At 46.3% G+C, this 26,244-nt stretch overlaps 1 protein-coding gene across 1 annotated transcript in view; it reads left to right on the forward strand.

Annotated features, from left to right (window-relative positions):
- Positions 1-26,244, forward strand: part of LOC120961555 (headcase protein-like) — a 105,082-nt gene that overhangs the window by 11,626 nt on the left and 67,212 nt on the right. The window contains exon 2 of the mRNA XM_040385339.2: positions 13,966-14,062. Coding sequence (XP_040241273.2) covers positions 13,966-14,062 — 97 coding nt within the window. The remainder of the gene's footprint in view (positions 1-13,965; positions 14,063-26,244) is intronic.

Here is a 26,244-nt window from a genome sequence, read left to right on the forward strand (position 1 = left end):
GGTAATTGCTCGATGGGTTTTGGAAAACTGTAGGTCCGGGACATCGTCTGCCGGCACTCATGCGGAGCGCTCTGGTGGCGATCCTGTTGCTTTTGAACACAGCGGAACTGGTCGTTCTGTTGTGGATTAATTGTAGTATTTGTATATGGATGTTACACAGGATTCTTTGTTTATATACTAAGGTACCGTCATTTTCACATGGTTTTCAATTTATGTTAAATCCATAATTATTAGTAAAATGTCTTACTTACAAAAAAGCGATGTCGTTTTAACGGAATAATCTTCATGTTGTATTACATGGACATAAACAGCTTCTGCTTTTTTATCCAAATAAATTGCAGCTGATCATAGAAATGCTTCTTTTGTACACACCAACAGATAACGACAAACTAATTCCATTAGACGACCCTTCTCGGCTCCCACCCGGTCAATTGACTGCAACGACAGTTTGAACATAGTTTTTTAGTCCCTCTGTTGATCAAAAAACTTTCCTTCTGCATGTACCGCGTGCCTCAACATCCTTGCCCTCTGTTTGTCGTAACTCGAAGAGTAGTCAAGAAAAAAAAACATTTAGCTTTGCTCTACTACTGCGCGTCTTCTGCTCAATTCCTTAGCATTGCAGCGTGCACTGGCTTGGCTGCAAGATACGACACAGTACTACTGTGTCCCTGGGTGAGTTGATTGTTTGAAATGCGTATGCAAATGTGTCATCGTTGGACGATGGTGTATAAGAGCGCAATATTGCACAAACTTTGGCGCAAATGTTAGGAAGATGCTGCTACGAGGAAAGTTTTTGCCCCCACCGATCAGCAAAATGTAATCAGCTTGCAGGCTGCAAGCGCTAGAGGAAATCCTTAATGCTAGAGAAAACTGTTGTAATCAGCTAGATGTGTGTGTTCGTGTTTGTGCATGTTTTATGCACATGAACATATGGATTCGTTGCTCTGCGGCAATAACAACACCGCTCGCTAAGAGTTTGGAGCTGATTGCAGTTGAAGTTGATGAAGAAGGGGTGGACAGCTGGTGTGAACGAACAAGAACCTCTCACCCCTCGCTGGCACAGTAATGACCGAACGAGTGCGCTGACGTTAAGGAGAGGATTTAAAAGTAGTAGATGCGCGCGTGCATTCTTCGTTTGATATGCCTGGTCGATACAGGGACACGACGTTAATGCGCGCGATCTCCTGTCTCCAGCAACAACAAACCGGTTCCGTTGGTTGGTAATGGGGGGGACCCTAAAAGGTTAGTTGTTTTCGCGATAGTTTTGGGTTACTTCCCGCGATGGCGTCTTCCTGTGGGGAGAGGAACATTGTGTTTTTGGTGGATTTTTGTAAAAGTTGGTTCGTCTATAAATTCTTAAACTGAAAGGTGAGACGACAACACCACCAAACACAACACGTTCTCTCTCCCGCCTGAGGTCTTGGGAGGTGTCCCCGCACGGGTATTTATAGTACCCAACGGTTCGTTTGGCTATTTCGTGAATCATATAACAACTACACGCGGGAGGGCGGCGTGTACCTACTCTTTGGTCAGTAAAAATATGACGCAGATTGCACACACCCACCCACCCACCCACCATCCGGCACCGCCTGATTTACAACCTGTTTCCCTTCGCGATGATGATGACCCAATTTTCCAACCATATTCCAACCCTTCCTACCCTTATCGGTGTATAATTCGTAGTTTACCCTTTTCTTCCTCTCTTCTGCACGTGTTGGTTCAGTTGCTCTTTTTGAGAAGGACATACACACTTCAGGCCATTACCAACGGCAGGGTTGCTCCCTCGCACACTTGCACTCGTTTGGCATTTAAAAAGCATGATCGTGCTTTTGACTCCTCTCATGTGTGCATTGCAGTGTCCTTGTGGAGTTCAGTGGCCTTTTCAATGCGAAAGGAAAGAAGGGTAGTTTTTACAAGACTACAGCCTAGATCAGCCTTTCTGTTTTAATGCCCTCTGCCTGGGGATCTCCCTCTCCTCCTGCGAAAAAGATGGGAATTGTTAATTAGAGCGTGAATAAATTCCCAACCGCCGCCCGCCCCGATAAGAAGTAGTGTGGTGTGGTCCTTTGTTTTCCTTTCTCAGTAGGCAAATGCATTTTCTTTTGCTGGTGGAAAGTATTAGGTGCCTTTGTGTGCTCTGCTACTAGCGGAAATGGAAGTACACTACGCCGTTCCCTGTGCTTCCTGAAAGTCCCCGATCCCTATACAAGAATACCGTTTCGTTGCACGGTGCAATATAAATTGCAACCGTAAAAACGATCCCAGTTTTTGGGCGGCTTGCGCGAGCGGCTACTGTGAAAACAACGGCCCCGAAAATACAATTTGCATAATTTACGATCGTTTGCTTTCTGTCGGCTCGCGTAGTCCGCGCGCGTCCCCACGAAATGGAAAGCGAGACGGTGTGTTTAATGTCCGGTCGTCGCCGGTGGGGTGTGCGCGCCGGGTTGTTCTTGTTGAGGGCTGGGACGGTCCTGTTTTTATCGCACTTGTCTCTCTCCATCGTGTTGATCCAATTTAAATTAAATATAACACCCAATTACTTTCTGCTTCGTGTGCTGCTGCTGCTCAATTGCCTTATCCAAAGGAGCGCTTGTCAGGGGGGTGGACCAACTACCGTGTGGTGTGGTTGCCCGGGTGAGAGTGGAGGACAAACCAACATCCACACCACCACCCGCGCGCTGATCGCGTCTTGTAAGGAGCCGAAATCAGTCATGTGTGTGTGTGTGCGGCAGGTTTTTGTTGCTGTTGCGGCCCAATAATACCCGACACGATCGCGCGAGGATCGGATGGATTTATGAACGCTTTCCGGTGTGTGTGTGTGACCAGCTGGGTGGTGCTGCTGATGGGGCGCATACACAACCGTGCTCATTGTGTTCCGGTGTGCTGCAGTGTGACTCTTTGTGAGGTCCGCGCGACCCCTAGAAGAGTCTGTGTGGGCCCCCCGGAAATGGGGTGGAAAGAAAGTTGACGCAACTTCCTCTCCGCCAGCAGCGGCGTCACACACACACACACACACCGTCGGATGGCGGGCGGCAGCAGGCAACCTTTTTCTGCTATATATGTGCGGTCGCGCGTTTTGTCACGGTGTCACGGTTGCATTTAATTAAGATTTGGCATCTGAGATATAGATGTTGGGTGGGGAGCGGAGGGAGAGGGTTAAGCGCTGATAACAACTGTGTGTTGTAAATTGAAACCATTTTATATTGGGCAGCGACTGTTCGCTAACGCTGCTTTTTCCAAAAATTAACAGAATCTCGTACCGCTATTGTTGTACAGCGGTTTATGGTTTTACGGACATTTTTAAAATGTCTAACCCATCCAGTTTTGTTGTGTTTGGTTTATTCTCTTATTTTTGTAATGTTTGAAGAATTCTTTCATTGATTTTGCAACATTCATATCCCTTTGTCGTCGTCGTCGTCTGTGTTATGTTATCGTAAGAAATCGGAAATGTTTACTTCTAAGCTCTGGAGAATACGAGACGCCAAGAGACGACGACGTGCCTTTGGAACACTTTTCTAATCTTCGAATGCACCCTAGCCCTGTGCATCTCTGTGTGTGCTTTCCCGCGAGTGCATTTAAACCTTGATTGCCATTTCCGCAAACGTCAGCATATCGGTGTGGAAAGAGGGAAGGACTGGTCACGATTTTTTGGCGTTTGGTGTAATTACGTGAACAGTAAACAACACACACGCTTGAACCAGCAACTTTGAGAGGCGATATTGTTTCCCATTGGAGATGTGTAACGTGTTCACACTCTTCTCCCACTGTGTGTCACGTACGTTGCGCGATCGTGCGCAGCATTCAAGAAACGAATTTTGACCATTTAAACATATCTGAATCATTTGAAAAAAGAGGGTGCGCAGTGTCTGAATTCACCTAATTCTAGCGCGTTTCCTTACCAAAGATATGTCTTTGTGTGTTTGTGTGACTGAGTCTCTGCGCACTTGGAAGATAGGCGTGTGTACCCAAAGTTTCGCTGTACCGGGGAATGTGATAGCCGGCTTGCCCGCGGGCGAGCCCTTTAAAGTATTGTAAATAAACAAACACGAGCAACAAAAAATCGCTGATCGAGGCTGTAAAATCGATGCCGCCTGCGGTGGTTCCATTTGTGTATGTGTGTGTTTGTGGTGAAGAATGTGTTCAGTGCGCGGATTCTATTTCAAATGCCCTCCCCCTGCAGAAGCTCTCTTTACCCAGTTTTGTGCCTATAATGTTCGCTGCGTCAAGAATGGGAAGAAGAAAAAAAAGGTTATTTTGTGTATGCAGCTGCACTGGAAATCCAGCATGGACGTCGCAGCATATATGCGCAGCATGATTGATAGTAGCGAAAAGGTAGGGAAAGGAGTCTTTTCTCGTCTTGAAAGATGTTGGAGTGTTTATTGCGCTGCTCTCTGTTCCCCCTCCACCCTTGGGTTAGCTTATGAATGTAGCTCATTGTCGCCACTGGGGAGACGGTACTAGGAGCTCTGGTGATGTATTTTGCCGCGTGGTGCAGCTCATCGAAGTGTGCTGTCACGTGTCGGGAACGGTCTTATCTTGGGCAGAGCTCCTTTTCGGTGCGAGAGGAGTGGTTCATCGACGCATAGATTGGTTAATTCCTTGTTTAACAGGAGGGCAGTGTGTGCACATACCCTTGCGCGTCTCTTGCGACTTTTAACACTTTGGCTGGGGCTGCGGTGACAATACACACTGGTTGATCAAATATTGATCGACGAAAAGGTGCCTACTGAGAGGGAGATTCGTTTCATGGGTTGTTTTATTTGTGTTGTTGGTTGTATTAGGCGTTCCGGTTATCTTGTTTCCGTAAAAAAACCTTTTTTTTCTACTAAGAGAAGGAATGTTTTCAGCCAAGAATTGCGACTTAAACGTTTTTCGGCGTTAATGGACGAGAGCCACACGCCGCTTCGATTATGCACTCTCCTCTACGGACAAGATGCCGCCACATGGTGATGATCATCGCCTTCGGACCCGCTTTTGGAGGTATTCCGCTGTGACATTTGTCTGTTTATTGTTCCTCGGTTTTACAAGTTGATTATGTCCCCCGATGGACTGGACATCGGAGGGGTAAAACCAAACAATAGCAACAAAAAAAAAAAGGAGGCCACAAGTAACCTACACTACCCGTGGCTTTCTTGGGTGCATTATCGTGCAATCACGCTGTGGAAGACCGTTTTAGTTGTTTGTTTGTAACTACTGTCGCCCATCGCCCCCGATCGCGACGTCACATAAATAATACCGTAAGTTTCTTCCAACGATCGATGTCTCTTACTTTTCGGTGTCGCCCGGGGACGGGTGGCGCAAGTACGTCAATTGTTCGCCCACTGGTGAAAGAGGAGCCGTTGACTGGTGTGGGGTGTTTTTCGATTGTTTTCGATGCTCTCCGGTGTGTGGTTTTTAAAAACATGTCACCACTTGCCAATGTGCTCTTTCTGACGGCTACAATATTTTCGGTTGTTCCGATGAGCGATTTAATATGGAGAGCTCATCATCCATTTCAAGAAGTGGTGTGCCGCCGATTGAATGAGGGCCTCTCTCCATATGTTATGCATAATAATTAAGTTGCCTCGTTTCATTCGCAGAAGAGTGCCGCCCCGATCATCGTACAAGCGCGCTTTCCGCGATTAATAAAACCATGCTTTGCCGCGTTAGGAGCCAGGAGGAGAAAAATTGGTTTGCGTTAAATTCCTACAACAGTCATCATCGGCTTCTCAGAAGGAGGCGGAACGCAACTTATTGATGGAGGTTCAGGGACACATGCGCGCTATAGAGATCGTGTACGTATGATCTGTGGTTGTGGACCCAGCTGCTGGCTGCTATGCGGTCAGATAAACCTTACGAAATGAGTGGTTTTATCGAATGCTGAGGGGGGCTCCAAGGCACGCTGGATTTTCAGGGGTGTTCGCTTCAGCAACTTCCGCAATCGGCTCTGGGGTTGCGATTGTTATGTGGATTTGCCTGAGAGTTTCGGGTTTGTACGGCATCATAAATCTTTACGGAAAGAAGCAAATGTTCGAAGATCTCCGACATCTAAATAATGTGAAGCGTAACCAATGGATTCAGGTAGATTTTGGGACAAATAAAAGACTGTTGGTTTGCGAGTTTGGGCTGCAAGGAGAAGTGGGATTAGGATATTGGTGTTCGGACTAGACTAGACGAGGAAGCAGTTTTAATTACATTTTGGAATGAAAGCTATAATCCCACCGGTTTGTAGCCGTAAAGTAAGGACTTGGGGCCCCTGGAAAGATTGCTATTGATTCTCAACCCCTGCGCTCTCGATAGAGTCTAGTCGCGATGTGTTGTAAACTTTATATCTATATTTTTATGGTACCTAAGAGACGACACGACTTGGGATGCCTTTGTTAAAGGATTCGTTCCACTGTTCAATCAGTGAGGAAACACATACGGACTAGGTCTGTAAATTTTGATGTTTAGTGACAGCATTTCCTTGATCAAATGCAGATGAATCTCTTCTCCGGTCCTCGTGTGTTGGAGACATTAATTTAGCGGCATGTTGCATAATCTTGTTTTTTGGGTTCCACGTGCGTGTGCAGTCTTCGAAATCAGAGCACACACACAGTGGTGTGTCGTCTCTGCGGAGTTAGGTCGTCAAGCCCGTTGACGCTTATATAGTGTTAAATCCCGAGGCCAATGCCGCTGGTGCGTTGTTTCTGACATGCATAAAGGTTGCGCGTGCGTCATTCACGGCCCCACGAAGAACGCGTTTTGCCCCGATGCCCGAACTCGTTCGCCACGGTGGCAATAAATATGTTGTTTGTAGAGTTAATGTGGCGAGATCCGTATCGAATAGATACGATCCGTAATGATGAGAGTCGTGGTCGTTGCCTAGAAGCGACTGGTTAATAGAAAAAGGATCTTTTTTGTGTGATTTCGTGCGAAGTTTCTGCTAAGGCACCGCACCGTGTCCATCATGCGGCTCTTCACAGCAAGCATCACTGCTCACCGCTGGGGGCTGTTGGGGACTGAAGCTATCCGCCATTAATGGTGATTTGGGTTAATTTTCATTTTGGGCCGTTTTTTTTGTGTATCCCAAAATCATAGGCCAACAATGAGCGTGCGTGTGTGTTTTATTCGCGAACGCGGGCGGCTTTTTTTTTCTTGAAGAGAAGTCACCTCTTGGCCTTGGTTGGTCCACACCAGACGCGCTGTTAGTGGCGGAGACATGCGGGTTTTACGATCTTGGGAACTGTTGTTGAGTGGTATCCAGTGATGGTCGATATAAAAGATAGCCAAAATAGGTTGCATCTATGATTGATTGGGTTTAAGCTGAAGTTACTGCTCATTTACTTGTGCGGTCTAATTAATACCCACGAACAAGTGGTTGCTGTGTCGTTGAATGTATGTCGTAGAATCCGCCTCCAGCTAGAATATCATTGCCCACTTTACAACGTACACGAAACTAGATCACAATAAATGTTTCAATATACCTGCCGGATATGAACGAAGATTCGTATGTTAACCTAGTTATGAGATTTGTAACACCAGACACAGTGAACCAATCATTTCCTGCACACACCTTCTCGGGGGAATTGGCAAGCTCTGCTGGCGGAGGTGGCTAGACACCGTCGTCACGACGTTCATTTGTATCCTCGCCTGCGCTCACAATTGGCCCCTCGAGGAAAATGCGCCGCAAGTAGAACGCAGGTGTAGGTGAGAAACGTAGTCTACGAGACTCGTCGGATATGATGGTGTATGATTTTATGGTGGTGCTTTCCGGACCTTGTGTCTTACCCACCAGCTCCCTTGAAGGGCGACATCATTGGCGTCCTACTCACGCACTTGAGCGACAGAACTGCGAAACGAGGCGCGCGCGCGCGTTTGTTGCACGTGAGCCATTAAACCTTTTGGTTCTGTGTGGTGAGCACATTGGCAGGGGGGGGGGGTGTCTCTGGTGTGTATTTTGAGTCCTCCATTCCCGGCAGCGTTGCGCCAGTGTTGTGACACCCGTGACAAAAATGGAGCTGTGGGGTGCTGGTAGTTTACCATTCTATTGTGCTACTGCCATTCTTGGCCACACTGCACTCTGAACGCGACGTGTCTATGCCTCTCTCTCTCTCAGGGGCTTTTGGGGCAGGTTCTGGGCAGGTGTCTCAACCTCTCATCGTGGGAGTAGGAAGAGAAAGGGGTAAGATTATTTACACCCAATACTGTGCCGCCTGCACCCCACGGGCTGGTGCAACAATGTATAGCGGATGATTGATTATCTAACCACACGACCCAGACAGGCCCGCTAGACAGTCATTGCTTGTATTAGTGGTTCCGTCACTCTTGCGCTACCGCATCATGGGCCGCTGCTCCCGGTGGTGGTGGTAGCAATCGATTCGAAGAATGGCACTCGAGCCAAGAACGATTGGCAAACACGAGCCGGCGGACGGACGGTATGCGATCTTTCTCGTGCGTACGGTGCTTCGAGGGAAAAGAAAGGAGCAAACTGTTGTATAAACCACTCTCCACACTGTGGATGGAGTATGGAGTATCTTCCTCTTTCATTTCTTTCTGTTCAAACGCAACCACCACACGAATGCTGAAGATGATGATGCTGCGTTTAGGGCGAATGATTAATTACCTTTTCGCGTTTCGGTCAGTCACCACTACTGGCAGGACAAAAGGTGATAGAGCATCCACCTTTATTTCCCACCCACTGCTTCTGCCGAGTGCTTCCAGCAATTGCTACTAAACGCAATCGATAATGCAATAAAATGGCACACAACTTCTTCCTTTGCTTCTTGTGTTTTTTATTAATATTGAGGATTCCAACATCCATTTTCAAGGGGAGCGGCTACGTTAAACGATATATAATTAGCGTCGGATTAGGGTGCGAAATGAATGCGTTTTTATTTTCAACTGAGTGCGTGATTTTGTGTCTATTTTTACGCAGGATGAATTGCACGGAAGAAGGTTATTCCTCACCCATTTGTGCAGTATAAACTTGGCTCCTCCGGTACGTCGTCTCGCGAGAGAGGTGTCCCATATATTATTGCTCGGAGCATAAGCGAATCGAGTTGGAAGATGCTGTGTGTGTGTGGGTTGTTCCCCTCTGTTTGGGAAGAAACCTTTTTCCTCTTTCTCTTACCTAGGTACTTTCCGAAGACTTCCCATAATTTCGACTGCCTGTCCGTCGGCGTTCAGTTGTTTTTTTTCGAAGTTTGAAAGTTGTATCCCAATCGAATGTGTGTATGAGCGAACTCTTTCTCTTCTTGGCCTCCGGGGGATATATCTGATGATGGTGTGTCGGATATTGGGTCCAGCACGCCCGTAACGCTTGTGATTTATATCGTCAAATTATCCACCGGGTCCGATGGTGATTATTTCCAAGGTCACAGCTGGTGGAACTAAAGGAAGAAACATGCGCGCGCTGTCCCGGCTTGCTCCATGCCCAGTGGGAAACCGTTTGGACGTTGATGTCGAGGGTTTGAGTGTATGCGTTTTTCGTTGTGTATCAATAGTGGTCCATTCCGGATTTAATAAGATGTAGGTAATCTTGTAGGCAACTGCACGAGCTACACTGATTTTAAATGAATATTTTTCTCCGCGAAGAATTCTACAATAATTTGAAGTGAAACGATCATGCACCACTGCTAGAGGAGGAGAGCCAGCGATAAAAAACTAGCTTGTGTCATTGAAGCCGGCTTAAAGAACGGTCCAAATGTCACGTTTGTGCCGTGTTTGCGCAGGGGGGGACCTCTGTTGTTGGTGTGAGTTACAAACAACATTTGTTTCAGTTTTGATGTTTTCCGATGCGGTGATTACTTCGATCTTTTTAGTGGTCCAGAGGCAGCTAAAGCCTGTAATGTTGTTGAAGGTGTTCGACAGATCAGATTGGAAATCCGACAACTTCCTCGTATTTCAGAAAGGTTTGATACTTACGTATGTTTTCTTAAAAATAAAATACATCGTATTTCGTAACATTTGATTCCGGTGGTCCTAAATCCGCTTTTCCTCCAACCAATCGCTAATACATTGTGACATTTGTTGGAGTCGGTGCAATCAATCGAGTCTAACGTCCAAGAATGTGTCGGGTGATCGGGGCTGGTAAGAATGAGGATTTGATAATATGTGGGGATAAGACCAAGACCTGTTTTCTATATCTCCGCTTCCTCTCCCTTTTCGGAGCGGGCACCTCTGCTGGTTTGGCGGTGTTGTGGCGATGGATGATTACGCGTTTCTTTTCTGTTGTTATTCACGGGGAGAGGCCTGTGTGTTATGCTGAGAAGATTTGCTGCTCCCACCCACCACCCTCTGCACGCTGAAAAGCGAACGTCTAACGGCGACGTATAAATGTATGCCAACGGCGTTGATGCGAAGGTGGTGTGGTCGTCGTGGTCTCTCTTGTTTGGGTGGTGTTGGTGATGTGTGCTGTTGGTTCGTTTATTTTGGAATCAAACACCAAAGAGTAAATGCGGTGAACGTGAATAGAGTCAGAGAGACGCGAATGCGGTGCTCCACTTCGCCTCAACCCCACCGATTTCATATTGGTGTGTAGGGTATTGCCTCACTCCTCATTTGGTCGCGTCTTGCTGTGTTGTGGATGGACGACGCTCAATGTCAAGGTTAAAAAGTGTGCTGAGCAAAGTTGTGCATGCGTGTGTGTATTCCGCTGCTAGCGGCGTTTGACTGCGTGTTATGATGGGGCAACTGCATGTATAAATATATATATGTGTGTGTGTGTGTTTGTATGCCATTCGCGCAATTCGTTCCGGTGGCGTTTCGTTTTCTTGCAGATACTGCCGACCGCCGTCGTTTGCTTGGCCAGCGCGTGCTTTTTTGTTGGTGTTTGGCGTAAGACTTGAGACGCTTGGTGCGGCTAGCGCTCTTGTTCACTTGATATGGGCCTGTTGATTTTGCAGCTCGTTTTGGATGATACGGATTTGCTGGCAAGAATCAAACAACTTTAGGTATGGGTCGGCTTGGAGGATTTGGTTTTGTGGCATGGTTTGGTTGAGTTGCTTTTTCAAATCAAGCAACTGGCGTCGAAGTCAAATGCGACGCGAGAGCATTTTCTTCCTCTTACATTCACTCCTTCCAATCCAATCCCAAAGGGAGCAGCCTCGGAGATGGTCGCAATGGTGGTATTATGTGGATTAAAGATGTGTACCCATGAATGGGCCTCCTCCTAACCGTGTGTGTAGTGAGAGTTTTTGCCAGTGGAGGCACATTTTCACACATTCCGTTTCCCTCTTACGCATCTTCAAAGGGAGAATTCGCCGTCAAAGAACGGAGTGGCCACAATGCCCCGTCGAATTCCGTGGCCCACGTGTGTGTGTGTATGTGTGTTCGTGCATTAAGTAACACATATATGTTTCGAAGTCTCTCGGTTTTGCTTTGGTTCCTTCTTCTTTTAAATCAATGCACACAGCAAACCATCAACAACAAAAAAGCAAAGAGTCTGACGAAACAGCAGATTAGATAATATGCGCGATTTGTGTTTGTGTATGTGTACGTGTGTTGTGACTGTTCTCGCTTTACCCACACATCGTCACGACGATGTCTGCGAAGTTCTTCCTGCATTCTTTGAATTACGTTGGTTTTTTGTTGCCCAATGTGAATATTCCGCACGAAATTATTCAAGATTTTGGGCCCTTCTACTGCCCCTTCCCTTTTCGTTTGGCGGGTCAGCTAACCAGCAATATATGCGCACCCCCACCCCCATTCGTGCAACATAAAATGCGGCACTGCAAATGGATTCAAGTCACGTACCAACAAAAAACCGGGTAACCGTAGTAGCATCGGGAGCGATCTTGGGCGTTTATTAGGAAAGAGGAAATCACGATTTGTTCCATGGAGTGTGGCTGTGTTGCGTGTCTGTGTGGGGGGAATGCGCGGAAAGACCGATTGCCTAAAAAGAGAGGTCCACACCACCACCAAGTCCATGTAGCGCGTGTATGCGGAGATCGAAGGTGGTGAAGTTAGTGAGGGCGAGTATCTGCCCATTTCCAGTATCCGCATCTTGATTGAAACGAAGCATTTAATTTTTTGTGTGTGCTTTAGGTGTTCTACAGGGAGATCTTTTGCTAGCTATTTGTTGGATGGCAATGCTTAAAAAAATCTGGCAATAAAAGCATCCACCTAGCTTTTATTTGAGCCTCTTTTTGAGGTACGTACTCTAGGCACTGTTGTTCACGTATCATGAATGGGAAGATGTTAGGATGCAGTGTGTGTGATAAATCGGTCTGAGTGGTGTATCTGCGGGATTATATGATCGTATTTTGAGAGTTGTAGAAGTGTTTCCCTTTCTGTATGTGCCAATGGTTGACCTGGAAGATACACATGCAGAACCTTGAGATGTTCAACTGTTTTTTGTTGTTGCATACTTGGCGTCATACTATCTTCACACCAAAATGTTCGAAATCAATCTATCTTCTTCTATCGTTCTCTCTAGTCAGAACTAAACAGAACAAAACTATGCCCACACTAGTTTAGAGGACACTGTAGCTGGCCGGATTGGTGGTAGTTCTTGCTGAAGTTTTAGCTGGACAAACGTCCACACCTTTTGCTCTGTCTCTTTCTTAGTGGTGCGAGTTTTGCGTTTCGCTTTTCAAAGAATTTTTCTCACGTCGTCAACTCTAATCGGTCCGGTAAATAGTGTTAGAAGAGAGTGAGATGTACGAAACCACTGCAAAAGATCATCGTTGAATCATCAGCGAAAGTTTTACGTACCCTGGGACATCTTCAAGATGATCAGCAAATTTCTTGTTATGCAATATAGCAGTGTTTTCGCAACTATAATCTATCTGTTCAAACTGTTGGGTAACATCCTCACACCCATCCTCTTTGAATCTTGACAACTCTTTTGCTTTCCAGTAGTGATAACCACCTTTTGATATTAACATGGTTATCTAGATCCCTAAAAAAGAAGAAGAAGATCTAAATCCTAAAAGGAAATCTGATGTTAGACTGCCTTAAAAAAAGCTGTTTTAATGATAAATTGTGGGAAGAAGTAAAGTATATACGGAACGGAAAATTCCGCTAATTGAACTGAACGAATGAATAAAAAGTAAGCTTTCACCGTTTGTAATCTTAAATTGCATTCTTACGAAAGATAAAACGGCTATACTCCCCAGCAAGTCCCAAACTCTTCTGTGTATCGTTAGGAACGGTACGGTTATAAACTCATTAAGCGTCGTATTTCGTTCCAATCGCGTTATATGGCGGTTTTGTGGAAGTTCTTGGAGTTGTCACTGCAAAATTGCACGCCTTCACACAGGAGCTCGGTTCGAAATCCGAACGGGTGAAGCATTGTTATTCTATATATATATATCAAAGCGGTCTTTTTGTACTTGTTCTTAAAACGTGCGCATCGATATAGCGCGATAAGAACATGGCATCAGTACGAAACTAACTGTGGTTTATGCTTTGCTGTGCCTTTCGGTCGTGTGGTCTCCGTTTTCCACGTAAACAATGCGCTTTTTCCTGGAATTTTATGCATTTTTCGTAGCACATCATACACGTGCAAGAGAATGTGAGGGGGCAGTATTTAGGGTTGGGGTAACCCTTTTGCCTGTTTTTGACGTATCACTGGTCTTATCTGTTACGCAGTGTTTGGGTGTGTTTACTCTGACTGTCCAATGCCAATGGCGCAATGACAATGGTAGAGTACGAGAAACTCCGTTCATCCCCTGCCGGGAGTTATCGATGCGATGCATCACTCGAATGTTTTCGATTTTTGACATTTTTTTAAATTTAAATTACAAATGGGATTATCGTTGGCGTATGTGGAGCAGATACACAAAAAATCACTCTAAATTTTTGCATTCTCGTAAAATCTATTTTCGACCACGACGCGGTGATGTTTTTTTAGCTGGTTGTGGCTACTTGGGCTTATCAATGTTTATTTTAATTTTCATCTCACGATTTTTGGGTCATACACCCGGTTGATGGTCCTGTTGTGTGTATGTTGATGCAATTTTCATCCTCTCATCGTTCCTTCCTTCATTTTTTCTCTTGCAGAGCTACATCTGGTGCCAACGGGATCTTCTCGCGCCGCTTGGACTTCTCGTCGTTCAACGTATTGCCGCGACAGCGAATAAACTCCTACTCCATAAAGGTAAGTGTGTGATCGTGTGCATTCTGAAGGAAGAAACCCGTCAGGGGTGAGGATGGTGATGGACGACGAGGGGATGGTTGATAATTCAAGCTTAAAAATGTACGCGTTAATGCTAATCGATTGATTATAGAAAACATCGTTGGAAAGGTTTTGGGTACGCGGGTATCAAATAACAGCACTGACAAATATTAAGTCGATGGGCTTGGTTCGTTGCCGTGTGTCGTGGTTGCGGTTTTCCCATACGTGGGTGTGACACATGTGGTTAAAGGTATACATTTACGCACACGCGTTCTAAGTCGCGGTGTCAGTGAAGCTAGCGCAGTACAATTAGCATCATTCGGCAACGTTAGCGTCAAAACAGTAATAGCCACTCTTCTCTTCCCATCGGCATCGGTTTGATTTGACTTCCTGGAAAAACCGCATGTGCAATAAAACCACCATATACACTACAAGACTCTAGAGGGGGAGGATAGATGGTGTGATCACCTTCGTTTGCACGTTTTCAGTCGCATGCAACGCGCGCTCGAGCAACGGAAACGTGTCTTGGCAAATAAACGGCTCCATTGGCAGTTTGTCAAGTTGTGTGTGGTGTCAGGAGGAAAACAAATTCCTTCCTCCCGCTTCTCGCTTCCTTCCACTGCAGTAAATTCTTGGGAGTGGTGTGTAGAGTAATTCTCGCGTGCTTGGGAATATGGACCTAAAACTGACCCATTACAATGCCGCTCTGAAAATGATGCTTATTTTGACAGCTTAGATATCTTTTGAGCACAAGCGTATGCGTGTGGATAGCGAGCAATAGTGTGTAGGTTAGGTTTTTCGTACAAAATCTCGGAGGTTCGGCTGTATGCCACCAGAGGGGGTTGGAAAGCATTAATGTTCTCCTGGAGGTGAGTGTAGTTTCCGCATTGTTTGTACGCTACATCGAGCCGCCCTGCCAACTGTTGCATTTCCTCCTCGCCGTGCCTGCAGGAATGTGTGTGTGTGCACAGTTGCTGTGTCCGAGATGACGTCGACGACGGCGTTTGCCGGGCCGCATTTGGCTAATGAATGACAGTCACGTTTTTGCACGCCTGGGTCTGGAAGAACGGTGGTGAAAGGGTAAGGTTCTTAAAACCACAACGCGCGCGGAGTGTGTGACATTGTTGTGATTGCGTCGGTTTGCCCTGTTTTTCAGGTTCCGCGTTTGCCTTTGCGAAATCTCCGGAAACTTGTTTGGCGTGCCTCCACCACCGACGAATTGCATAAAAATGTGTCCCATCGGGCGTGTTAAAAACTCGTTTAATGAAATCTTCTCTCGTTTCATGCGCACACACTATCAGGGGTATATCAGGGCCGGAGAAGAGGTGGACAGCGCTGGTGTTTTCGGTGATTCATGTGCAAATTTATCGGGCGAATATATAATGCCAATATTAAGCGATCTCCAACGCGTACAGGGCTGCTGAAATGTGAATTTTGCTTCGCATCGGCAGTGGCTCTCCCGTTAAGAGCGTTGTAATAAACGAGAGTTGTTGAATTTGTTTTTAAGCGACCTTTTTTAAGCGATTTGGTCATGGAACTCGTCTCCAGTGGTTGGTCCCGTAAAAGGTGTGTTCCGGCCGGTTACCCCCGGAGCTGACACGTCGTGAGGAGTGTGTGAGTAACGATTGCGCGTCATGCGATGACCACCGCTTTGAGGGCGCACTTCTTGTTTTGTTGGGGACCGTGTGGGAATGTTGCAAGGGTACAGAGGTATGCATCTACTTGGGATCCGCTTTTCGTGTGTACCGCGGCATCCCCGTCCTCTGGTGAGATTCGTTAAGTAATCGATTTATTATGGAAATAATGCAATGACACCACACACATGCCGTTCGTAGGAGTTTAACAACGCGCACTTAATTAATCCCTTCATCGGCACTTACTGACCTTTGCCAGGGGAATGATGGTTTCTGTTCCTCCGACTGGGCAGGGTGTGGTGGTGTTGTGGAACAAGGGTTGTTTTGCATGTAATTTACGACTCTACTGAGAGGTCAATGTGGTGTTTGTCCGTGCAAATATTGTATTGCTGGGATAATTATCGATGGGTGCAATTGAGTGTTTATGTTTTAAATAAAATTTAAGTACGCTCGGGATGAATTTGTGTGCGTCGAATGCACGTTGAAATGTTAGATAAGAGGGTAACCAACAAAGGATGCAGCAATACAATGACGAAAAAGCTTTTCTTTGCCTTTGTATAAGTGCTCAATCATTCATAAAAAAAAATCATTTTACCTCTTGCAGCGTTTCGAGCCCCACTTACTAAGCAAGAAAAACGCTTAGGTCAATTTCCCAAAATTCTAGTGGACAGGAAAAAGTGGCCAAAAGTGGCACTGACAAAAAAAAGCTGCCACCGCTTGAAGTAAAAACCTTAGTGATTTATTAGTGTTTGATACGAGTTTTGGCGCGCCCGGTTGTGAAGTTCGAACGTTTGCCTGGAGCTTTTTTTCTACACTCACAAAGAGCACACACAGTGGGTGTAGGATGGACTTCTCTGCATCCTTTCTCCCTTCAGCATCGGGAGCGGCTCCCTTCATCGTGGTAGACTGGTGTTATCGTGGGGTTGCTTGCTTGCCAAGAGAAAAAAAGCTACTTCCCTCCCATAGTGCTTGACCTTTCTGTGTGTGCACTTTTTTTTGCACTGTGCACGACGGGGGAAGAGGCTTCAAGTTTCGTTAACTCTCTCTCTCTCTCTCTGATAACAAACACGAAACACAGTGGTTGGGGAACGGATGGCAGGGCTGTTTGTTGTAGCACCAGCCATAACACAGCATTAGCTGTGGATGGAGAGAGCCGGGAAGGAAAAGAAAAGTGTAAAAGTTTTCCATTTTCCAGCTGGAAACCACCCCGTACACAGGAAAGAGGGAAGCAGGAGATGGTGAGCAAGCAACAGGAGAGTGTGCAAAAAGAATTATGGAAGGAAAACCCAATCGTTCGCTGCCGAGAACGACAATCGATAAGCAATCAATTCTCGACAATTTTCCTTCCTTTTTCGTCTGCTCATTCGTCGTCGTTCGACAGAGAGATGTCCTTTGCGTAATGTTTTGTGGCTTGTCGCACGCTTGTCGTCCTTATCGCGGGGAGCTGTGGGGATGTTGTGGCGGATCTGCTAGCGCATTAGGGAACACCAGCACAAAAGGAGAAATCGGCCAACAAAGCGAAATTGGCAAAATGACTGGAGGGAGGGCTGTCGGCAGAGGGATCGTTAGTTAACTGTCACTATTTCGAACGTGGCAAGTGTAATTAAAGTTTAATTTTCTACTTATCTCACTCTGTCGTCTGGTTCTGCTTTGGAGAGAGGAATTTTTGATTTTTGGAGAGTGAAATGGATTCTTTTAAGAAACGGCTTTTGTTGTATTACACTATTTTCAGATGTCGTGTTCCATGTTGATATACTCGTTTTTGTTCAACGCTTATCGTCGGCGTGTTTGGACGATTTCATTATCACACCCACATACAAACACTCACTTGTCCCTTCCCACTGTTGGTGGCAAGATTCCATCAAAAACCCTCTTTATGATGTGTCTCGGTCCAATTAAATCATAAAAATTCAATTACATTCTCGTAAAGCTTCGAAACGCCTCATAAAGCTCTCCTTTTTGGTATACACATGTATGTGTGTATTAGTGTGCATCATCCGAAGGTCAACCTTTGCTAGCCGAGCTGGAATTAAGGATATTATCCCTTTCCCCTTTTCGGTATGTCGCACTCCTCGGGTGTGTTACGCTCTCGTGTGTGTGCGTGTGTTTGTGGATTCAGTGACAGGGGAAAAGGAAAAACCTTCCATTTATCGATCCTGTTTATCATAATAAATATCTGGTAGCTTGTGGCTATCTTCATGGACCTGAAGAGGAGATGATCACGACGAGTAGTAGAAGAGTTTATCACACTCTCGCTGCCCAGCCAAAAGTTAGTCGATCTTCCAGCCAAAGCTAGTGGACCAGGAGTCCAGTTTTCGTTTAACGGAGGATAAATAATTCATCACCTCATCAAACACGCGGCCTCTTCAGACACACAATGCGTGGAGCGCGGGGGCGAACGAACGTGTAGGGGAATCAGTTTAAATGGACGCAACAAATGGTTGGTGTGTGTGTGTGTTGTACTGTGTGGCGACAATATGACAAGAAAAGGGTTGTTTTGTTGCCGTTACAACGTCCAATCTGTCCTTTTTCCGAACCTGTTTTCTCTGCTATACACGGCTGTGAAAAAATAACGATATACTTGCTGAAGGTGTTCCTCAAACTTGCCTTCTATTTCTGGTGTCATTTTCGTGGGAATTTCAGGTAGCAACAGAAAAAAAAAACATTTATGTCCTAAAAAATTAGAAAAATGGAACAAAAGTATTCTTTGCAATTTTGGAGATAGCCTGTTGCTACTGATAAACGGTTGGTAGGGATCGCCTTGTGACCAACCTAAACTGGGGATAGAGAACCCAGTAACTGCGGTACTGTGTCTGTGTGTGTCTTAGCGCCTCTCGCCATAAAAATGATAATGAAAGTAATTAAAGCTAATTAAGGATGAAAAATTTAGCTCGTTGCGATTTTTCTGCAATGTTAGGGTCCGCGCGTCTGTTCTTGATGATGGGGCCGGGGCCAAAGGTAATGGTGTACGCGTATGCAAAACTGTGCGACGTCAGAGCAGTTTTGCAGTTAAAACCGGACACTTTACTTCTCAAACTACCAGTGGGGGGACGGTACGCCTGGGAAAATTCGGGGTTCATTAGTCTCGGGTTAGCTTGAGGGAGTTCATTTTGGGAGAGAGAAGTAGTAGCAACGTGTAGATTCTGAGGAACGAGAACCCTTTTTTATCATTTGTCCATCCATTTAATTTGCGGGCGTGTGGGCAGCGGAGAGGATTAGAGACATCGTGTGTCTTATTACTTACTTTTCGACCGAGCTGCTGTTGTCTCTTTTTGTGAGCGCCCTTTTTAAAGTCCGTTGTTAATGGACGACGTTCGCGCCGAAAGTTTTACAGTCCAGCGAGCTCGGGGGCCGAGTGTCCCGAAAGATTAAACTTGATGTGTCTCGCATTATTTCATCAATCTTGCCGTCCAGCTTATCTTCAGAAAACGATTGCAATCAAGAGCGCGCGCTAGCACACTATCCGAATTAGACTGTGTGTGAGCTGGTTAGGAGGTATTTCCCCTTCTCTGATAGAGTCGGCACAATGCAGACGCAGCTGCTGTCGTTGGTTGCTTGGTACGAACGTTCTTCCGCTCTATGCTAATTGCTACCGCCGAAATGTTATTTTCAATAGCTACCGGAATAATTTGTGTATCGCCTTCTTGTGTTCCCTCGGCTCGGCTCGGCTTTCACATCTTGGTTTAATCTCTTTGTGTGTCTCCCTACTGCCCGTTGTGTGGCGCGTAGCGGAGCATAAAATCATTCATCACCCAAATACTGGGGTTGGTGGCCAAGTTGGTTGAACATTTCGGACACCCAAGCACAAGATTGATTTGTCGAGTTAAAAGTCTCCGGACAGCTTGATGGTCGTCTACTGGACGGATGCACGACGACGACGGCGCGGGCAGTAAACAATGGGCTGAGAAATGATGGTGCACTGCTTTTTGTGTGCTATCCGTACTATGCATAGAGTTTGTATTGCTTTTGGAGCTTCATTTCACGGCTGTGTCTGTAGATGGACAGCGTGGAAGTCGGGAGTAGCGTACCTAAAGAGCGTACCCCTTGGGTCCTCTGTGTGTCCAAAGCGGGTGGGGGTGTACACATAATTTAATGTACACACATAAAAAAGGCAAACTTCATCGTCGTCGTCGTAGTCGTCGTCACTCAGGAGTCGGGTTCGCATATAATGCTCTCGTCTCCATCTGCTTCGTTAGTTTTTACGACATAATCTAGTGTCGGAGTTTTGACCGTGTACACTCTTAGTCGGGGACTGACTGGGTTTTATCTGCGAGGAAGAGGTGAGTTTATGTGTCATTGCAAGCGGGCAACTACTCAGAAGCAGAGAGTAGGAGGAGGAATTCCAGTTGTGCATAACATCTTGCATAAGTTTTTTTTGTTTCATGTGTTTTGCCTTTGAAAGAAACCTTTTAGCATGCCGCGGCGCATCCAATCGCCCGAGCGCTTAAATGAGGCGCTAAGTTCACGGATAAACTAAGAGAGAGACCCTACGTTAGCTTGAAGAAGGGTGTAGCGGGGGTTCTCAAAGTTCATATTGCTTTCCGATGCAGATTTTCGGAAACTGAACTCTATGTGAGGCAAGAGAGAAGTTAATTTTGATGACTTCACGGTCGGAAATACAGCATAACGTGTGTGTCTCGTCCTGCTCTCCTTGGCCTGATGTATCCCTAACCGAAACGTGAGAGCTACTTTTTTGCACCATTGCACAGCCATGCCCTAAAGATGGATCCCCGAGATGGATGTGTTTTATCTTGGGAAAACCCCATAAAAATATCTCGAGCGCGCGCTCTGTGTGACGATAGTAACGGGCATTGGAAAGCACCTTGAATTGCCAAAGGGCCCAAAAACTTCCTTACGTAACGACCTTACGGTGCATGGCAGGACCTGAGAGTTTTACGTTCTGAAGTTTCGTGTGTCGATTCTGAGAAGCGTTAAACGACGCGAAGTTGGTTCGTCCTGTGCCAGGGTATACTATACGAACAGAGCGAGTTTTATGTTGGTATGATTTACGTGCAGCAGCCAACTCCGCGGAACATGTTTTGGCTTCCAAAAACGTTGTGCATCTTGTTTCGGAGAAGAAATTAAAACCGTCTCTGATTGAACGGTACTTTGGTCCTGTTATGTTCAATCTCTAGAGGAGTTGCTTGTTTAACCATTAGGTGTAATACAATCACTTCAGGTCCGGTAGTTGTTGCGATGTGATCAAAAAGGTTGGTTGAACATCTCTCCGGCTGCTTTAAATAAATAATAATAAACCCTATAATAAATAATAATAATATATTAATAATAAAGAATAAAGTACTTTAAAATTAATTCCTGATTAGCGCCTTTGTAATTCTCATAACTACAGCATATTTGAACAAATTTAGATAAGATATAGATATTTTGGAAACCAAGGTAAGGTCCTAATTTCAAAACAAACTTCAAGAAACAAGCGATACAACTTCACATTAGTGGTGAATCCTTAAACGAAACCCAAACTCCATCTCGTGAGTGTGCAAGAATGCCATTTTATCAAAACCTTTTACTCGCTGGTGTCATTCCACTCGCGCGAAATTTCTCGCAACATGTACATTCCCTTTTCTCATTCCAGAAGCATGACAGCCGGAGATCATCCTGCTCCCGTGAACATACAATCCCGGAACGACAATAAATTAAACGAGGAAGTTTAATGAGAAAAAAGTTGCTGCGCAGGAATTTGTCTGTCATTTCGGGGTGCTTTTTTGTTATCTCGTGCCTTTCCCGGTGGCTTTGCTGCTATCGCGAGGCACCAGAGCTTACACTTGGGGAAGGACAAAGAGCAGATACACAGACATTGAGTGAGACAAATGCTGTTTAAGGTCGACGTTTTTTGTTTGGTAAATCGAACACACTTTGGCCTGTCGCTTTGGAACAGTCGATTTTAAACAGTTGATCACAGTGGCATGACTCCGGTGTGTATGTGGGTGATGCACAAATCTTGGCAAGCAATTGGGAGGCGATTTGCATAGCTTTATCAGAGGAGGCGAAGCTTGTGGGGGGCAAGGGGTTCTTTTGCAAAGTTTTTCGCGTGCCCATCCGCCACTCCGTACCGTTTAGTCGATTGCTGGTGTAAGCGAGAATGGTTGCGGCAGGGAGGACGATTCTCAGGATGTTTCCGTTAAACACACAATGTGCGAGAGCTATTGCTGAGGCTGTAGTGGTATTACGTTTAATCGTTAGCCGTAGATAACGACATATACGATGCTTTGTATACAATCACACATTCTCTCTCTCCCTACCTACCTCCCGTAAAAAAATTTGTGCACGACGAAGTCAACCCAACAGGAAGAGCGCATAGTATGTGTGTCGGGTCCGGGAGTAGCGCATACTCTTCTGGCTATGCAAACATTTGTTATGCTCGAACGTACGAGAACACTTTTCACGGTCTATCGCGCCGCTGGGTTGGTGAACCCTCCTCCTTCTCCTCCCGGGGGTGAAGCTTGCTCAAGAGTGCTTCATCTTGATCCGGCACTCTCAATCGTTGATATCTCGTCGACGGCGCGTTGGTCTCGATAGATTCTGACTGCCATCGCCACCTGATGTAGTCGTTCCGGGGTTCAGTAGAGAAGTTCGATATATTTCGTCCCTTCTGGGAATATGTGTATCCCCGTACCTTGGGATGTGTGCTTTGCCAGAGTCGGCGGTCTACGCCTCTCAGGCGTATCCTAATCCCAAAGCTCCCTGCTCGTACACAGCAGCAGCAGAAATGGTGCAGTACCTCGTAAGTCTCGGTGTGTTACCTTCTGCACTACATTTTTTTTCTTTCGTATGACGCTACGAAGCTTTCGTTGTGTTATTGTGTTGTTCATTTTTCGGTTGGATGTCCTGGTGTACGTTCAGCACAATTTAATCCACAAAAAGCGAGCAGTTCAGCTTCGAGTGGTGATAATAAAGGAAAAGAAATTACATAGACATGCGGGATGTTTTTTTTTATTCCTGTTGAGGGGGGGTTTATGTGGTGTGCGGAACACAGTCTCCTAGTCGGATCCCGTTCGATTGGGTACGGTTGATGTGTATTGGTAGCATACAACACTGCAGCAGCTTTAATAATACGGGTGCTAACCGAAAGGATTCGTTTGATGTGTCCGGTAGTGTGACTTCGAAAGGTTTTACCATGTGTATTAGGCAGCAAGAACGAGAGACAGAGAGAGGAGGGTGTATAAAGTAGGTAGCAGTAGTGTGACAAAGGTTTGAGATAATAAATGTATACACTTTCACACCTGCTGCCGTATTTTGTTGTGCACTGAAGTGAGAACCACTACCTGTACCAGAATATGGTTAGGTCATTGTACTTACAGTACATACTTAGGCCAATGTTTGATGCTGTTGATCAATCCTATTAACCAACAGAAAAAAGAAGCTTCAGTTGATCAGTTTTATTTTAAGTTTCTATGTATAACAGTACTGGCAACTAATGTTGGGGGCAGTATCTTGGGATGTGATTAACAGGTTCACTATTTGTCAACGCTCTCGGCAACGGGTAACGACGCGACTGATTTATCTTGTCTTTAAATAAAGACGTTTACTAAAAAACATCCAGCGTGTGCTGGTTACATTTGTCCAAAATCTTCATCCAGAAGCGCTGCTCCGTCGCGGCAGCAACATCACCGCCGGAGTCGTGTGTCACGATGATGTACCGTTCACTCGCTCGTTGCAAATGCGATGTTAATTAGGTGTAATATTTTACTGTCGCTAGAATCACCTGCTTGAAAAACGCCCCGGGTGTGTATGGGGAGAGAGACGTTACACGCTGGCGTTACATTGGGGGAGATCCCAGCGTCTGCATGGGGCGTCGTATGTGGTTGCGTCTGGCGGAAAATGGCTCCCCGAGAAAGGTGTCAACACGTTGTACACAGTTTGCGAAAGAAATTTCACAAACGGTTTGAAGTCGTACCTCTGCTAGCCCCCAACCACCACCGCACGCCGAATCAGTTTGGGCGGTGACAAGCTCACTGTCCAAGAAACGAGGAGTGTGCGCTGATGAAGTCATCAAAGTTTTATAGCAAATTCCATAAAATCATAATCGTTCGATAAACGGCTCTCGAGGCCTAGTGCGGCGGAGGGGGACGGTGCAAGAATTAATGTCATCTTCCAAGTCGCTCGGCATTGCGCACCGTTTTAAAGCTTCTTTCGAGAGCTGCGTAAGGTTAAAGCGTTTGATACAAATCGTTATTCAAAATCGTGGAAATTTGCCTTTTCTACTGTTGAGTCAAGAAATCGTGTCCCTTTCATGCTCTGGGATTTAGTTTATTTTTGTTACCGCTCGGTTTGTGCGCGAGGGTACTAGGATCCGTATCCGGATCGGCTACGGAAAAGGATTTTGGCTGCTCTCCCACTCTACTACGGTTGTCTGTTGGTCCAGCGCGCGGTGGTGTGTGGAGTCTGATGATGAAGCCGGGCCGGATCCGAGATCGGCACACGGATCCAATCAGAGAGAGAGGACACTGCCGGCCCGGGACACGAGACACACAACTGTTATGATAACATTTGCGGTCTCATCACTTGTCGTTAGGGAGGATTGCTGGAGTTTTCTCCGAAAATGGTACGTGCTTCTTCGTCTCTGTGAGCGCCCACACGCCAGTGCACACCTTTTGTGTGTGTGTGTGTGTGGGTGTGGAAATGTTTCAACCGTTTCCCGACACCATCTCGCGCCGTTTGTGTTGAACAAGAAGGAAAGTTATGTTTTGATTTCCGTGACAGACGGGGAGATGGATTCGGGGAGGAATTCTTTGGCGGTGAAACCAGCTCACTTCGATCCCCTTCTGCACTCCATGTCTGTGTGTCGCCGCCGCCATAAGAGCGCACCGGAAAGTAAAGCGCCAAAATGAATAATGATAATGACGGTCGTCGGCGCACACCGGCCAGCGTTGGAGTCGTTCATCCCCGTCGTCTGAGCTACCCCGGGGTCTTACTGCGAGAAAAGAAGTACAAGTAAAAGCGTGCTTTTTTTTGTGTATGCACACCTTGGTATCTTTTTCATTCGTCGTCTAGCAGCCTCCCCCCTCCTCCCGTTGGTAGGAGCAAAACGAAAGCAATCAATTTAATTCTCGGTTTTGTGTGCTGTTGTTGCCGCCTGCTGCTGGTCTCGGTAGTGTCCTGCGTGTCCGGGGTTTAGCGCTTCCTTCCGCTTAACGCGCGCGCTGGATTTGCTTGCGGGTGAGACAGGTCCCGACGCGACCTCACCTGTATTCTCGGTTTTCTTCTGTCTCGATTGGGCTTGGGGGGAGGCTTTATATGCCTGTGCAAGAGAAAACTCGCCAATCGAGAAGCTTCACAAGCGCACTGCGCAAGGAAGCTGGTGGATATGGTTAGGCAGTTCTTCTAGCTCCGGATTCGTGTTAACGGAAAGGTCGTTAGCCTCTGCCCTCTCAATGAAGGAAGTGCATTTGGCGCGCTGTGAGAAAGGGGTGAAGTGTGTGGGGCAGTGTGCCGGGCAAGGAGAAGGATCATTCACGCGCGCTCCCCGACACGCCGGGCGCACCACCGACACCCCAAGAAAGGTTTCGGTCGGAGCTCGTCGCGTGACTGACAAACGGATGCGCGTCTCCGTTACATCAACCTCGCCAGGTACACGTCTCCCCACCTCACACAGATCCTTTCGGGATATGTCGGGAAAAGGAAACACGGTTTGACATTGATATTCATTGAATATTAATATCGATAAAGGTTTCTCGCTGCTTTTGCCCTCCTCCTCCTGGTTCCTGTTGAAGGGACGCCGCGCGTACACACCGGTTGGCCGGTTTCGCACGTCGGGAAAATGATGTTTTTAAAAATTTATATCAAGAAGCTTTTTTGTGGATCTTCTTCGCCACATTCCGAGCTTTCCGAATGCAAAGAATGACAGGAAATACGAAAAGTGCGGGAAAGACAGAGAGAGAGACCACGAACCGGGGGTGTTGTTCATCTTCATCGATACACCCGGGCATCTTCGTATTTTGTGTGCTTTTTTTATTTTCTCTGAGGGCTTTTTGTTAGCTTTACTCTTTTGCTGTCGTCTCATGTCGTCTACCCCCTGCCTTCCGCCTCAAAGAGTGGTGAAGCGCTGTTTTTCGCCCTCCCCACAGCTGCCCGAGGAAATCCTTCGTACGTGATTTTATTAAAAGAAAATTAAATCCTCTTCGATTTTCCGACACACACACACACACACACTCTCGTCGTAGTCCGAGATATGCAGCCGTGGGTGTTGTTGCCTTTGCTGGCTATCGTTCCGGTGTTCCGGCTGTGTGCCTGTGAGCGCCGTTAGTTTGAATTTGCCAGACTGTGATGACTGTTTTCTGTAAAATATATAAAGTCAATGGTGTCCGATACAGTCATTTTTTTTTTGGCTTCGCCGTCCATCCGTTAGTCTGCTGTGCAAAAAGTGGAAATGCTGTGAAGTTTTTCACACCCAGAAAAGGGAACACGAGTGGTGGTGCTTCGCAGCAGCACCATGATCGAATTCTTGTTTATTTTCCGGGCGTGTATACTTCTGGTGGCGTTCTTCTCCTCCGCCAACGGCGAAGGGTGTCT

This window comes from Anopheles coluzzii, chromosome 2, assembly GCF_943734685.1.
Source record: "Anopheles coluzzii chromosome 2, AcolN3, whole genome shotgun sequence".
Classification (NCBI taxonomy): domain Eukaryota; kingdom Metazoa; phylum Arthropoda; class Insecta; order Diptera; family Culicidae; genus Anopheles; species Anopheles coluzzii.